We start from the raw sequence: 16,846 nt of genomic DNA, 5'->3' as shown, positions 1-16,846 counted from the left end.
GAAACCAGTTGCTGTTTTCATACTTAACGAATGTTCTATATTCTATTGCTGCATTTGGTTGTTGGACAGCACTGTAAACGCCGTTTTCCCACTATAGCGATGACACAAACCACCTACTGCTGACGATTAATTGATCGCCAGCTCAGCAAGGACAAAAACCAATTGCTCTGGCTTCAGTATATTCAGTATAGCTTAATTATTACTATTACTGTGCCTTCCCTTTATATCTCTCTCTCTCTTTCTCTTTGATCCCTTTACTATTTGGCTTGTAAATTAAAACATTTCTTAACTAAAATCAGTTGTGAATTGTTCAAAGACCTTTATTTTGTGTTGGAATTTAAATTCGAAAAAATATGCACACATTAAGTACAATAATTAATTAATTAATTAATTAGCTTTATAAGTAGGTATAATGATAATTATGCAAAATGTACAATTAAAAATGCTAAACATATATTTACAAAATAGTTTCCCCGGGCCGCATGTCCTGGCAATCACGTTACGCTTATTTCCTCATCGCTGTCCGAGTTGGAGTCCTCGTAGTCCTCATAGTAGAGCTTCATGAACTCTGTACTCTGAAAGTGGGCAGCCGAAGTGGGCGTGCCACTGGGCGTCGCCTGCTGCTGCTGTTGCTGCTGTTGTTGTTGCTGCTGTTGTTGCTGCTGCTGGTGATGATGATGCAGTTGCGCAGCTGCTGCTGCGGCTGCCAGCTCCACTTCGCGCATGGCCGTAAAGTGAGGCGAGTGATGGAGCTGCTGCAGTTGCTCGAAACGCCGCTGTTTGGCCTCCTGGATGCTGCTCTCCAGCTTGAATTTCAGATCAGCGGCCACCAGCTGCTTCTGCATCTCCGCATTGATCTTCGCCTGAAACTCAGCGGCGCTGCCAATGCCCGGCGGCGAAGAGGCTGCCGACGACACGGTGGGCGTTGGTGTGGGCGTGCCCGATTGATCGCCCATCTTGATGCTGGTGAGCAGCGGCGGCGGTGAGCTGATTTGCATGCCATAGCCGCTCGGCCCGGTTGGGTGGTTGCTGATGGACGTCGGCGTCGGTGCACCCTCCACAGGCGAGCTGCTGGTGGCAGATTGCGGTGATTTGGGTGTGACAGCAGCCGACGCACTCGCTCCACCTCCAAGCCCTGCGCCTGGCTCATCCTTGGCAGCAGCTGCTGACGCCGCCAAGGGTGGCGGCGTGGCACTGCCGCTGGGCGAGAGCAGCGTCGGCGATAGCGGCGTCAGTGGGCGATCGCATTTGGCATCTGACAAATCCGGATTGGGATTGTTCTTGTTGGGCAGCGTCTGGTCGCGTGAGCCGCCATTGGCCAGCAGCTCGCGTTCCTTGGAGTTGCGCCACTTCATGCGACGATTTTGAAACCAAATTTTTACCTGCAAATGGAAGTGAAATGGGTAAATTGAATATGTCCAACTACGGATGGATGCCTGTCTGCCACAGCAGTGGAGCTGTCCCGGACGGAGCTGGGAGCTGAGCTCCCTAAAAACTTTTCATGACCACAGGCGCAGATAAATTCATGGTCAAATTTCAAATTTTCTGGCCAAAAATGTTGCTTGCAAAGTTTCTGTGGTTGCTGCCACAGGGCGGTGCCGGGGCCGGGGCCGGGGCTGGGGCTGGCGTGTGTGTGGGCGTGGCTAGGGTTAAAAGTTTGAACTGCAATGCCAACAGCAGACGCTGGCATATCCATAATAAATGCAAATGAGAGACATTTGCTAAGCGGCTACAAATTGATTAGAGGCGGCACAGTGGCCAGATGAAGCAGAGAATGCGAGTAAAAAGGACTTTAGTGGATCTAGTTCATTTTAGGAATACTCAGTATGGAGTTGTAAATAACTGTGAGCTGAATGGAAGAGTAGCTGAAGTGAAGACTAGTAAAATGAGCGAGCAAAGGGAATTGAAAGTTTCAAGAGGAAAACTCAAGATTCAATGTGGAACTGGTTTCTTTTAGAAATTCTGAAGATGTACTTAAAAAAATAATGATCTCTGTGAGAGAACAGCTGAATAACTAAGAGGAAAAGTCAAAATTATTCAGAGAATGGGAAGACGAGGAGTGGAACTTGTTAATTTTAAGAGCAAAATTGAAAATGTTGTACTAGTGGAAAGAATAGGTGCATCATGAACGAAAATCCAGTTCATGAACTGAACAATTCATAATCTCACAGAGCTAAATGCAAAAACAAGCTGAATCAAATAATTTCTTAATTCTTCTCGCATTCCTCGCACTTTTGTCACACTGTGCCCAAAAGTTGGTCCAGCAAAAGTGCTGTAAGCCACTCTCTCTCTCTGCGTGTGTGTGTGTGTGAGTGTGTTTATGTATTGCTGCATTTGACAGGGACAGTGAGAGACAAGTAGGACGCAAACACTCAAAGCAAATTGCTGGCACCCTGACTACCCTGGCTGCCCGCGACTACCCTGGCCGTTGCCGAAGTTTTGCGACTGTTTTTGAGTTATTATTCAATGGGTGTTTACCTACGCTGTGTTACAGTTACAGTTACAGTTACAGTTGCACAGTGACGCTGTCTGGGACACCCAGCGGGAGGCACTCTCTCCGTCTCGCTCTCTCAATTGCAAAGCCCCAAAGAGCCAAGCAAATTTGCAACAATTTATAGGGCTGCCCACACACTCACACACTCACACACACACACACACATACTGACCATAACACGTAATTAGTTTAAATTTCTTGCTCTTGCACAAATTGATGCGTTAAATTGACTTGTAGTCAACGGCATGGAATAAAACCCACACTCAGGACTCAGGGATATAATCGGCAGGCATATAAATAAATAAACAACAGCTACAACAACAACAACAACAACAACAATAATGGGAACACAAAAAGCGCTGGAAAGTGCTGACATGTTGAACAAGCGATTAACCGCAGAGATTTTTGCCGAACGCCGTCGTCGCCTTCAGCTTACAGCTCTCAGTTCTCAGCCTTCAGTCTTCGTTTGTCTCGTCCTCGGCCACGTGCCGAGTTTTGGTTGCCTTTGCGTTTTCAATACGGTTGGGAGGTTTGCTGTTTCACTTACTTCCGGTCATTGAATTTTGCAGCGTCTGTCGCAGCACCCAACCCCACAACCACCCAACCACCCAAAATGCCGGTCACCACCCACCACGCAGCAATTGAAATAATAAGCTCAGGCGGCGATAAGATTAATGATTATAGCCCAGACCGAAAGGCAGAGCCGGAGCCACAGCCAGCGCCATAGACGCAGTCTTCGTCCTGGACCTGAACTGAGCTCGTCGTCTGTTTTTGATGGAAATTAATTATAAAGCGTGCAATTTAGTATGCGTCTACGGGTGGGCAAAAAACTCGACTGGAAAATGAACCTGAGAATGGACCGCCAACTGCTCCCAGCTCGCCCTGGCATTCCACCTAATCCTCGTCTATGTCCAAGTTTAATGAGCTCGAAATTATGATGTTTGCTTGGGCTTTTAATAGCTTCCATTTGATCTGGCATTCAGCAGGCCAAGGCGTGCATATCTAAAATTAGACTCGCCAAATGTTTGCCTATGTAACCAGTTACTAAATTTAATCCCCTTTTGAATACATATATATAATATGTATGTATACACAGCTCAATGGAGCGCTCACATGAATTCAATTAGCGGCAATTTAGTTATAAATGAGTTTTTAGCATGTTTACAAATATTGCGCTTGTTATGGCTAGCATATTATTAATGTATTACAACAATTTTGTTTGTTTGTTTTTATGGCCATTTTAACAAATCATGTATGCATATTATTTGGAGCTTCAATTTTTTAGAGGCATTAGATATCCATTGAGTGAGTCGGCGGCATGCTATTGGTTGGCTTATTTTAGCAGTTGAGTATATGTACGATTTATATATGTATGTGTATACATATGTATAAAAGAGAGTTCATGGGAATTTTCTGGACTGTAGCTTTATGAACAGCTGAGCTAGAGTAGCCCCTATGCTTATTCTGACTGCTGAGAGCATATTCCAGCAGCATAGCCCACAGAGAGCCCCGCTGAGAGCTTCTACACAGTTGTCATTGAGGTAGAGTCTAACTATTGGATCCTCAAGCAGGGAGAGCGACGAGAGTGAGACAGAGAGATGGCTATTCGGCTGAAATGGCTACTTCGGCTATTCGTTGTGGTTGTCGGCATAGAGAGGCGACTATATTAATAACATAGTATTTGTGAGACCAGCATTTGAGGTTGGAGAGCCTGAATATCGATCTGCCTATGCTCGTTCTGCCTATGCACTCTCCTCATATACGACCTTCTGCTATTTAAGGCGCGCTTACTTAATGAATAAAGGCATTCTTAAATTGAAGCTCAAGGCGATCAGACGTTGCTCTCATATATAATATATATATTGTACATTGCGCCCTATATCAGAGGAAGTTGCTGCTTTCTTTCTGGTTTACATATTGATTCAAACATATATCATATAAATATGTATAGCGCATAAACAAAAACCATTTTCTGTATAATTGTGAGCTAACAATAGCTTAACATAGAGCTAAGAACTTAGTTAGCTGCTCTGCATAATATAATATAATATAATATAATATAATATAATATAATATAATATAAAATAATATAATATAATATAAGAAAATATAATATAATATAATATAATATAATGCAATATTCATGCATAATTCTCACCTATTATTCATCTCTCTTCTAGAACTTCACTGACAGTTACTAACATCAAGAGCTATTCGCCTGCTTATCTGCCCAGCTCTATCAGCAGTGCTGCAGACAGCTCTAAAGACCTTCAGCTATTAGCTACTGTATGCACTCCAATCAAGCGTTTAAATGACTCTCATCTGCTCTCGTGCCATCCCCTATCACTGCTCTACTCCGGCAGTAAGGAGTCGACACATTATCCTGTAACAGTTTCAGCCCCAATTGGTAAGTGAGTAACAGATTTTTCTGACACGCAGTCCGCCTAGCATTTGTTTGAAGTTTTTATAAAGCAGGCAGCGCGGCGAGCGTGTGGAAAGGGGCGAAGGCAAGTTGGCTGAAGGCAGGGTGAGGGGGAAGAGCTGTTACGCTCAGTCCGTTTAGCTACAAATTGTTTTGGCCGCCCTTTTTGCCGAAAATTGACTTTGGCAATGAGCACAAGCTGTTGTTTGTGTGGCTGACTTGGCTGGGAGTCTGAGACGGAGACGGAGTCGGAGTCTGAGATTGGGACAGGGACAGAGATTGGGTGTGGGTGCGGCAACATATGTTAACTAATGAGGCCGTTGCTAGCTGTGGGGTTGCTTTGTCAAGGCTTGGTTCGGCTCGGCTCGACTCGACTCGACTCGGGCTGTCATTCGATACGCTGCGTAATAGCGTATTAAATAGTCTGCTACTATTTGCCAAAGTCATTTCAAGTCATTTCGTCTACGTTTTGGGTTACCATGGCCCACACTCCAGCGCAGTCCACTCTGCCTGGCTGTGGTTATTGTTTTAGGGCCCTCGCTCGCCCCCTCTTGCGCCTTGTCCCTCTGGCATTTATTTAGCAATTTGTCATAAATTTATTTTGTAACCAAAGCTGCAAATGATGGTTTTTAATGTTTCTCAATCGTTTTTGCCAGCCAAGGGAAATGGAATTCGAGTTACAAACACATTTGAGTAAGATTCAACTGCTTTTTGATAGTCGTAAATGTGGCTAAATGCTGCGAGCGAGCAAGTCGCTTTAATAAAATATTTAAGCCATGCTTAAGTTAGATATAGCTTAAAGTATATATCATCTGCAGAACTTTTGTAAATCTGTCTCTGATCAGGACAAAGCCATTAAGAAGCCAGCAAGGCACTTAAAAAAAGCAAGTTAAGTTGACAAAAAAGAGCAATACTTGGCTCTTCTATTATATACATATGTACTATATACACATACACATATATACATTCTTTATGGCATTAACCCTCGTGTATGCACAGATTATTTATATAATACAAATTGATTTAAAGCGTTCGCGGTTTGAGTAAATAATAAAAAGCAGCAAAATCAAAATGACAAACAAATGAAAATCCAAATGAAAAAAAAAAAGGAGAGGAACTGTCTGCCAAACCTCACACACTCACACACGCACACCCGCACACCCTCGTCGGCGCAGACAACCGAAATAAAGATAAAAATATTTATAACGTGAAAATGCCAAAGAGTACCGAATGCTGAAGCACGCAGAGTTTTCACAGTTGATTGCGAGCCTTGCGTCGCTGTCTGTAAATCTGTTTTATTTATTTTTTTCGCTTCGGCTTTGGTTTGGCTTTGGCTTTGGCTTTAGTTGCCTTCCATTTGGCGGGCGTTCCCCCATTTTTTCGACAAATCAAAAACAGACGAATTTGTTTTGGACATGACACTTAAAAAGTTGCTGCCGGCTGACACGTGTGTGTGTGTGTGTGTGCGTCTATGTGCGTGTGAGTGTATTGTGCGGGGGTTGCTAAAGGGCCAACTCGTTTAGCGCGTTCCTCTGATATCAGCGCGAATCCTTGAGCTTTGCTTTGTGCATTGATTTAAAAATGCAAATCAGTTTATAGAAATTCTTGGCCTCAAGATGTTTTCATTTCCGCTTACTGTGTTTGGCAGGGCGTGGCTGTTGTTGTTGCCGGCTCTTGGTGGTTTGAAGTGTCATTAATGGCAATTAAATTTATAGCTGGCGGATTATGAGGCTGGTAACTGTCACTGCCAGGCAGCAGTCGAATGCTGAATGCTGAAGGGAGCGAGCTCATGGCATGCACACCCACTCCATTCCCCACGAGCTCAATATAAACATAATCAAAGCGTTGCACGTGAGCTGCATGCAGGAGTACAGGAATCATCAAACGCACATAAATCGCGTGGTTAGCTGCGCGCGTTAATAAACGCGCACGCGTTTTCTTCTCCTTCATTTTTTTTGTACAAACGATTTTCAAGTGCGTTTGTTAAAATCGCAATAAACGTTGCAATGAACAACACTCGAAATGATGAATCACCTGCGCGGTTGGCATCAATGCAACCGTTTGTCAACCGCAAGGCACGCGGGCTGCAGCTAGGCGCACTGCACTGGCCATATATTTATGGCCGATGGTGTGACATGGAGGCAGCGTGCAGCAAATGAACAGCAATGGCAACGGCAATTGAACAACAAAAAGTGCAGCACGACAAAGGACATTGCGAAGCTCTTAAATCATATTGCATACAACTAGGCGCCAGGACACGCGCTGCAATGCAATACCCACACACACACACATACACACACATAGCCACACCACTTCTCATTCTCCGAGTGTCACTTGAGTGTGAATATCCGCACTCGTTCATCACCCACAGCCCACACCTATACACACACTCGACCACAAGCGCTGCGCTGCGCTGCGACCCCCGCTTGGCTGTTAATGGAGCCGGTGTCGCCATCGCCGCCGGCTGGACAACACTTTGTCCTTTGTCCAGTCGCCCAGAGAGAGAGAGAGTGGGAGAGATGGACCAGAAACCTCGGACCCTGGACTGGACCAACTGCTGCGATTTGACTGAGAGTTTTTCTGACATTTTTGCACATTTTTTAAACGTCTCTGCTTTGGCTCTTTCGGCTTTGTTTTTGACGCCATCCCGTCGACATTTTCATTTTCCCATTTGACAAAGTGCAATTGATGAATGCTTTGATTCCATCACTACAAAAAAAAGTTGCTGGAAAAATAAAAAAACTGTTGCTTTGAACATTTTTGTACTTCAAAGATTAATGGCTGAGCTCTGGCCAATAATCATAAAATAATTGTAAGTCTGAGCATTCTACACACACGAAAGACCACAATAGAAAATTTGAAGAAAAGCAAAACTTTGACGTTGCCTAAATGAAAATTCACAATATTTTCTTTGAGAGAAAATAACTGAAGCTTAGATAAATTTAGGAGTTGACTTTAGTCTTAGGCCTTGATATTAAGATCAACTATGGTTGCGCTGGGAAAATCTAGCTAAACCTAAAAGCCATAAAATATTGATATTTTACATAGTTTACGAGCTTCACTTTTAGGCAGTATATCTAGAAGTCATTCAATAACATTAATATAATCTATGATATTATATTCCATTAAAAGCTACGGTTCCAATCATTTAACCATTTATTACAATAAAAACTTGTTTGGGTATATAGAGTATATAGCTCCAAACTTTTTGTTTTACACGAAACCAATGGGAAAATTAATCTGCCCAAGGAAAGCTAATGACTAATGACTTTTAAAAGCCAAGACAATACCTGCGAGCAATTCGTGATTCAATATTTTATCGCTTGTCACATCGAGTCAAGATGAATTTATTCTATATTTTGATCAGATTCTCATAAATATAAATAATTCTCTATATCTAATTTCTGGTCTTTCGAGTATGTTACATTCTAGTTGCGTTTGCTATGACACTTATATTTCTGAAAAAAAAAAAAAAATTGGATATACTACAAAGCTTCTAGTATATACTTAATTAAAACAAACAGAGACTATCCATAGCCTAGATCAACAACTTTTTCAGTAATCACCTCTACCTCTAAGGCTGGTTTTGTTTTGATTTGCGATATATAAATACACATTTCTATTTCCACTATGCCGTAATAAATACCAGTTTATTAATCAAACGCAGTTCGACTTACACTAGTTAGATAATTCAATACGTCAACTATCTAATTAGTCGGGTAACCTTACAAAGCAGAGCTGAGGGCCGGGGCAACAGCGCGGGCCATGTATATGTGAACACCTTTGCATGCTGACGTCATCTGGCTGGCATTATACGATCATTAGGCTGTATCTGTGTTTATTTGATGATCGATCGGCCGCATGCAGCGGCCTGTAAGAAAGGGGCGTAACCATGCATGCTGATGATGAATTCATGCCCCGCTCTCGCTGACAAATGCAACTGGACACGCTTATTGCGTAATTATGAAATTTTTATGAATCATATGCAGTTCGGCAACCAAAAAAAAAAAAAAAAGCTGCACTAATTTGGCGTGAGATTGTCAGCATCATCATCATCAGCAACATCATCAATGGCAGCGCAACCTCTGCTGCTCATTTACCCCCTCCTCCTGCTCCTCTACATGCACCACCGTCCGATGACAATTCACAGTTGGCCCATTGATTGAGTTGTGATCGATTACATTTTGACAAGGCCAAATTGGACATGCCAAATTTTGCAGCAGCAGCAGCAGCGAACGGCAGCAGCAGGAGCAGCGGTAGCTGCAGGAGTAGTAGCAGCAGCCATGTGAAAAATTCACTGGCGAAAATGTGTCCCGATTGTATTTTCTCTCATACGTTTTTTAAATGATCCAGAAAGACGGAAGCGTTACGCATGAAATCATTTCGGAATCAATGTGGCATAGCATGTACATATGTATGTGTATATATGTATATGAATGTATATATAATCAGCCAATCTCCTAAGCAACTGAATTAGAAGGATTCATAGTCATGTTCTATCTCTGATGTGGCCAAAGAGTTGATTATATACCCTATTATATTCTATATATAATGTTATATCTACATTTATACTTAATAATTATTATATTGGCAATCATTGTAAGCCTAAATTTATTAGTTATAAATCCAGTTGAGCCTGTAAAATGTCTTTCTCTTCAGTCTTTTGCTTCCAATCTGAAACTTCAATCTTTAAAATATCTGAAATAATCCTCAATTGGTGCATATAATTAACACAATGCCCAATACTATGATTATAAGTATTCATAAACATATAGAAAACCCAAGTCAATCTGAATCAACTTATTATCCTTATCCTTATTAACTTATTCCTGCTCTTGCTTTTCATGCCTGGCACTTTCAACAATTTTTCTTTTCGCTATAAAGGAATATACAAGAAATTTAATTTAATTATGCCGCGTTCGCGCAATCAATAAAAGACAGCCCCCCACCTCGTGCCGCATGCCAACCCCCACCCCTTGGCCTGGCTAGCTGAAATGAATTTCTTATGGCTCGTTATAATTTCATTATATGTATTTCGATAGCAGGCGACCTCTCGCTCTCTTTATATACATATATACCCACACATACATATACACGGCTAAGATGAGCGACTGCGCATTTAAAGGAAGCACGCCCCCGCCCCTGGGCAACTAACCCCCCTCGAGCGACGACGACGGCGACGACCTGTAATACGTTGGCTTGGCTTCCATTTTGCGCTGCGCAGCCATTGCTGAGAGCTTTTCGCAGTTTTTAAGGGCGGAGTTTTATTTAGCCCTGCTTTATGGCTTTTATTTTATGTGTCTTTGCTTTACATATTATTATTACTGTTGTTGTTGCTGCTGTTGTTGTAAAAGCTGATTTGAAAAGTTTTTGGGGGTAAATTGTTTATGCGTGGTTAAAAATCATTTTCATAATGGCATAATATTACGTTTATTATGAGCTCGTCTGCGAGCGAGAGAGTTTATTGATTTCCATTTTCGGCATTTGTTTATGGTAAATTGACAGAGCATCAAATTTTATAGTAGCAGAACCGCTTTTCTTTAAGTGCACCGATAGCTTAAGAAAGTTGAAAAAGTAGGTAGAATCTTTCAATGGAAAAAAAGGATATGGGAATATGTATTTAAGAGTGTTTTTGTAGAAGGGGAAAAAGTACTGAAAAAACTTCTGCATGTTGGCAGAACTTTTGAAAGTTAGATCAGAGAAATATTCTAATTTCAATAGCTGTGAAATAGAATAGATTGAAGCAAGTGAGACTTTCAGGAAGATATAAATAATATAACAGAAATAGATGATTCATATTTCACTTCAAATAAAGAGCTATACCATAAAATTTAATTGAAATGAAGAAACCTATATGAGCCTGATAGTCAAGGAAGAATCAGCAACATTTTTATAGCCATATTTTAGACTGAGCTTTTCGAATAACCTGTCGACATTTCTAATATAGAAAGCAGTAACTCACCTGAGAGTCCTTTAGGCCCAGTCTCTCGGCCAGTTTCTTGCGATCTGGCTTGCTGATATATTTCTGCTGTTGAAAGCGTTTCTCCAGGCCCTTGCGCTGTGAGTCTGCATGGGAAAAGAGCAACAGTTAGCGCCGCAAAACCACAAGGCAAACAGAACTGAACACAGGAGAACAGAGCGGGGAGGCAGAGCTCCCACTACGAACCTGAGAAGACGGCACGCCGCATCATTCCACGGCGAGGCTTGCCACGTGTCGAATGCGCCCAGGGGAAGCCCTGGCCCGGCGGCAGGGGAAACACTTGGGCACCAACTGCAATTAAACATATTGGGGAAATGCATTAGACACATATGTGTATATGTGTGTGTGTGTGTGTGGGTGGGAAGGGGCCTGGTCAGTGGGCACTTGTTAATGAGCGCCATGGGGTGCCCAATTGTTGTTAGGCAGAGTAATTACGAGGCATTAGATTGTGGCACCACCGCCACCACTGCCGCCAATCGCACTTACCACTCATGTAGGGATTGCGACAGTGCGCCAGCAGCGAATGCAAATGCGGATGGTTCAGGGTGTGGGGCAGAAAGGGAGTTGGCCGACTGGGCATGGGCTTCGCAATCACCGGATGCATGGCTGTTGGCGGGGGTGTCGGATGTGCTGCGCCCCCTGCCCCGACGCCGCCGCCTCCTGCTGCCTGTCCAGTCAACTGTTGTTGCTGTTGTAGCTTTTCTTGCGTTAATCTTCGATTGTTGTTGTCCTCGTCGATTTCATGCGGTCGACCATCGAGGGCAGCATTGTTGTTGTTGCTGCTGCTGTTGTTGTTGTTGGAATTGCTGTTGCTGCTACTGTGATTGTTGTCGCTATCACTAATTGTGCTGCCAGGTGACGACGAGGATGCTGCCGTCGTTGCTGTGGTTTGCGGTTGACAACTATTGCCGTGGTTGTGCTGCTGCTGCTGCTGCTGATGCTGATGCTGTTGATGCTGATGCGTTAGAAATGCGGGATGCGGAAAGTGTGCATGGGCATGATGATGCAGTGGGTGCGACAGGCCCAGTGGCGCCTGCCCCACCAAGGCCTGATGGTGTTGCTGATGGTGATGTGGCGCCAGCGACTGTTGCTGCTGCTGCTGGTGTTGCTGTTGATGCTGCTGCTGCTGCTGTTGTTGTGCGTGATGATGGTGCTGCTGATACTGATGTGTGTGATGTTGCATAAAGTTCTGTTGTAGATAAGGCCATATATGCTGTGGTTGCATGAACTCTGCAAAGAGAGAGAGGGAGAGAGAGAGAGAGGCAGGTGTTTAAATAAATTGAGTTGTATGTGTTAATTAAATTTATAGATTTTCCATTTGAGCTATATATAAGGGAATAGTGATATGAACTAGATGCTGAATGGTATGCAAATATAGGAAGCATAAGTAAGGTTTGTTAAGCTTTTTGGGTTTGAAGTAAACTCTTTACTCTTTCATATTGCGAGGCTTAGGTTAACTTAAGTAAGTCAAATATTTCTCAAAATTTGAAATGTTTAGGGATAGAATAGGATTAGAAGATTGTCTGTAATGTTAAAACTGCCATCTTATGTTTGACTCTCTTATTACCTTGTTCTTAAATTTTTTTGTTAATATGATCTTGAAGAAGTTTCTTGTTTCTTCTTAACCAAATGAAGAACATTTTGAAAACATTTTAACTATAAAGTTCTATAAAGTATCCACAAAGAATTTCTTAATAATTTATAATGTAAACAAAAAGCTTTTGGCTGGAAATATCTGAGGAGATTCATCGTACATCGGATAGAAAATACTAACTAGAAAACATCAACAACAATCATAACATCTTTCACAAAATTAAGAATAGTAATTGTCATATTAAAAACTATTATCAAAAGTCCTGCACAATAATAACCATATCAATATAAGTATATATACACACATTTAAACAATATCAATATGTTTCCCTACAGCTCCCATCATTCGCCTTTAAGAGCTGATAAAATGAATGGCACTTCAAAGTGTCTGCTCTTAAGCCTATCAACGCGCACTTCCAGAAGCAAGCACCCACAATCTTATAAAACACATACACACGCCCACATTATCAGCCCCCAAATATCTTGTCAAGAAATCAACCCTTTCGCATGTGTGTGCCTGTGTGTGTGTGCATGTCTTGGCTCTGACTGCACAGCAGATGCTGCTTTGAAGTGTCAAACTGGCATAATTAAACAGCTCGCAGCTCGCAGCATCCAATTTCGTTGGATCTTCCCCATCCACACACAGCCACTCACACTCACACAGCTGACAACACATTCAAAAACTTTAAACACACGCACACACTCAGCAGACACACACCTTGAGTGCAGACACCGCCAACGCCTCCATTGTGCGATTAGAGTTCATGTGGAAGGCAAACAAAAGTTTTGCGCGTTTGATGCTGGAGCTGTTGAAGCGGTGGGGCCTGGGGAAAGATTTTAGCGCTTTGTGGCCGCATTTCAATTTCTAATTAAATTAAGCAGCAGACGCCACTCACAAATACACACACAGACACGCGCACACACACACACACAGTGCTTGGCGCTGCAGGATATGATTTTAATTCGATTAGAGCGACTGAAACAATTAATGTATTAACGCCTCTTTAGTTTGCTTTGTGTGTGTGTGTGTGTGTGTGTGTCTGTTTGTTTTATATGCTATAGTTGTGGCTAAAGTTTTTGGTGTGCGCCATTTGTTTGTATTTATCTGTGTGTGTGCGTTGGCCACATGTGTGCCTAATGAGCGCACAAATTAAGTTATAATTGTTCGCATTGTTTGTTTGGGCTCTTCAGCGGTTTTTCCTAGCGCTTTTTGCATCTGTAGTCGCGGCAAATGCCAAAAATTGTCGCCACCAAAAATTTTGGCCAGTTGGTTTATTACGCGGAAAAAGTTAATTGGTGGCGATGCCAAATATAATTGCCATGCGATTGCATGTTTTCTTTTGACTGATGAGGATCTAAAAAGATTTGTATATATCTAAAAAGATCTATATATATTTGTATAATCAGCTGAACATTTTCATGCTTCAACAGCTAGCAATATTTGTACCTTTTAGAAAAGGAAAATAAAATGCAGCAGATTTTTAATACAAAAGTGAGCAGAACGGTTAAGGTTTAAGCGAAAGGTAAATGGTAAGGCTAGAGCGCTGCTCATATGTAATCCGAGTAGAAAATTCCATATTAAATAACATTTCTATAAATGCAGAATATTTATATATAGTTTTTATGATAAGCCTATTGAGAAGCCAAATTTAATTCATTATATTAAATAAATTATTTATTCAATTTATTATATTAAATTATATAAGCAAATGAGTTGAGTATATTTTGGCATTGGCATATATTATCATTGCATATATTATAATTGCATATATTATTCTTTATAACCTTAATGAAAATGGAAAATCAGAATATTATATATTTGTAAGCTCTATTATTCATTTAAATTCTTGAATAAAAAATCTTATAAATAGCTAATAACAACGACGTAATGCACAACAAAACCATTATACCCTGATTTCCCATTGAAAATGGGTTCAGGGTATAAAAAGAATATGGAAGTAAATTGTAGTATGAACAGTAGAAACAGCAACGCAAAGAGAATTGAACTGATTACGAAGAGACGTTGATATTGAGCACCTGCTTAGGATGTCAATGAATTCCTGGCAAAGAATATTTTCATTTCATCAAATGTGCAATCTAATAAATATTGATATTATATTCATCACGGTATTTGTATACTATGAAAACACAATGATCTTGATTATGATTCACCAACCCAAAATTCCAAAAAAATCTTTCTCAAACTAGCTTATTTTCTTTTGCTAAACTAAACATTTCCTAAATCAGTGCCAAGCCATGAAGATCATTATCAGTAATCAAAACCCATTTATAATACTAATCATAGTACTTTCCCATCCTTTCTAACAATCTCTCGTTATTACCACAAACATACATAATTTGGCAACCTTAGCCACGCTTTTGCCATAAAATCAACGCAAAAATCGTGCAGAAAATCGTTGCTCAATAGAAATCGCATAAAAAAGGTGATAAAAAACAATAAAACAGAAAGGAATCAGCCCACTCATTAATAATGGAAGATACATTAAATCCCACAAGCCTAAACGGTTCAGTCGCAGCCAAAGAATTTGCCAGCTCAGTGCTAATAAAAAAGAAACTGGATGAAATGTGACGCAGTTACAGTGACTGATACACAATTAGACACGCCTACTTTTTGTTTGAGGCAGCCAGAGCGATACAAAGAGCAGCTGGTCGAACCCTCGCACAGCTGAGCAGCACGCGCAGCCGCAAAAGGAACTCGGAAATCGGGAATCGGAAATGTGAACACGGAACTCGGAGCTCGGAACTGGTTTATGCGCATTTGGTTCTGGTGGCGGCAACGGATGGACTTAGCGACGGCTCAGATGCAATAATTTAAACATGATTAGGCCTGGTTGTGTTTTTACAGCCGTGCAAAGCCGAGCAGAGCAGAGCAGCGCCGCCTCAAGGGCTTAAGGTGCACAATAAACTAACTGCATAAAAAATAGATGATAAAAACCCTTCGATGGGAGGTTCCTCCTCCTTTTGTTTGGCTCACAAAATTGTTATTCTTTGGGCTTTTCATATCGCAATTGTGTTTGAATTTCTGTTATTGTTTGGCATTAGGCACGGCAAATTAATTGGCAAGCCGCGTTTATTGCCCTGGTGGCCTTACCGTTCCTCACGCGCACTCCTTCGCGTGTGTCGCCCAGGATGGCGGATACGCTGAACTTCAGTATGGGCTTGCTGTTGTTATCCTTGAGGATGGTGGTGGTGCCGCTGCTGGTGCTGTTGGAGGTCTCCTTGGGCTCCACTTTGGGCAATTTGATTGCCTCTCGCTCCAGCTCGTCGTCCAGCTCCTCTTCGTCCAGATGGGGCGCCTCGACGCTATCGATGTCCGCCACAATTTCGTCCTCATCCTCGTCGTCTTCATCCTCATCCATGTCCATTTCCTCGATGCTGTCCACACTCTCCGCACGATTCTCACGGCACTTATCACATTTGTAGCCGCGCTTGCCACAGTTGCACGTCTTGCACAGCAGCTCGGCGGAGTTGCGCTCCTCCGGCGCCGGCTCGTTCGGGCCGCGGCTCAGCAGCATCTCGCTGAGGCTCGACTTTAGCTGGCTCTCACTGTAGCTCTGGGCGCGCTGTGCATGCAGTAGGCTGTCGACGAGAAACGCCGTCGACATCACGTGCCGTCTCAACTACTTGCAATAGACTAGTGTCACTATATGTATGGCCACTGCTGTGTGCGCGCCGCGTAACCGTCGAGTGTTCGATTCGTACTGAAAGACAGCATCCAACAGGGATTGCTGTTGCTGCTGCTGCTGCTGTTGCTGCTGCTGCCTCTGCTCCTGCCCGGGCGTCGCAGCAGCGCCCCAATTTTTAGGGGTTGCTCTACGGTGGTTGGTCTGTTTCTCCTGCCCAGTCGCTGCTCGTTTATGTGGCACGTGACGGCCTCCTTATGTATGTATATGTGTGAGTGCGCGCGTGTGTGTGTGTGTGTGTACATGCCTATATCCACTCTTGGCTCTCTTTGTATGTGCTTTTGAGTCCTGTTCCCGTTATTGTTGTTCGCTTTTTATTTGATTTTATTTGTGTGAAAACAATAAAAATTTAATTTTCTTGTTTTGTTGCCTGCCTTGAACTGCTCTCATGTTTGATATTCTCTGTGTGTGTGTGTGTTTGTTTTTTTTTTGTTGCTTTCTATTATTTATTTTGTATGTTTTGCCACCATTTTGTTGGCGCTCTCTTGCCTTCTCTGTCGCTTTCTCTCTCTGTCTCTGTCGTACAGCTGATCCTTTGCTTTGAGCACAGTGTGATTTGTGCACAGTGGATTTCACGAGAGTTATTTTAACTCTAGGTAAAATTGATTTAAAAAATAAAGTAAATTTGCTTCTTTTTAAATTGTGAATATTAT

The 16,846-nt window shown here is 42.3% G+C and overlaps 1 protein-coding gene across 1 annotated transcript; it reads right to left on the bottom strand.

Annotated features, from left to right (window-relative positions):
• Positions 1-290: 290 nt before the first annotated feature.
• On the bottom strand, positions 291-16,228 carry LOC6582411 (homeobox protein B-H2). The gene is made up of 5 exons (XM_002008078.4): positions 15,602-16,228; positions 11,383-12,126; positions 11,083-11,187; positions 10,879-10,982; positions 291-1,382 (listed from the first exon to the last, which is right to left on the bottom strand). Exons 1-5 carry the CDS (start codon positions 16,113-16,115, stop codon positions 495-497), a joined length of 2,355 nt encoding a protein of 784 aa, XP_002008114.2. The 5' UTR covers positions 16,116-16,228; the 3' UTR covers positions 291-494.
• Between the last annotated feature and the right edge of the window lie 618 nt (positions 16,229-16,846).

The sequence above is a fragment of the Drosophila mojavensis genome, unplaced genomic scaffold, assembly GCF_018153725.1.
Source record: "Drosophila mojavensis isolate 15081-1352.22 unplaced genomic scaffold, ASM1815372v1 contig_74, whole genome shotgun sequence".
Classification (NCBI taxonomy): domain Eukaryota; kingdom Metazoa; phylum Arthropoda; class Insecta; order Diptera; family Drosophilidae; genus Drosophila; species Drosophila mojavensis.
This window is presented reverse-complemented; position numbering and strand designations above follow the sequence as displayed.

What these genes read in the sequence shown, in the direction of transcription:
- LOC6582411 (XM_002008078.4), bottom strand. Translation starts at nt 16,115, where the DNA reads ATGTCGACGGCGTTTCTCGTCGACAGCCTACTGCATGCACAGCGCGCC. An exon ending in AGGAGTGCGCGTGAGGAACG is followed by an intron (nt 12,127 to 15,601) that starts GTAAGGCCACCA and finishes CTCTCTTTGCAG; the next exon opens with AGTTCATGCAACCACAGCAT. An exon ending in TCGCAATCCCTACATGAGTG is followed by an intron (nt 11,188 to 11,382) that starts GTAAGTGCGATT and finishes GTTTAATTGCAG; the next exon opens with TTGGTGCCCAAGTGTTTCCC.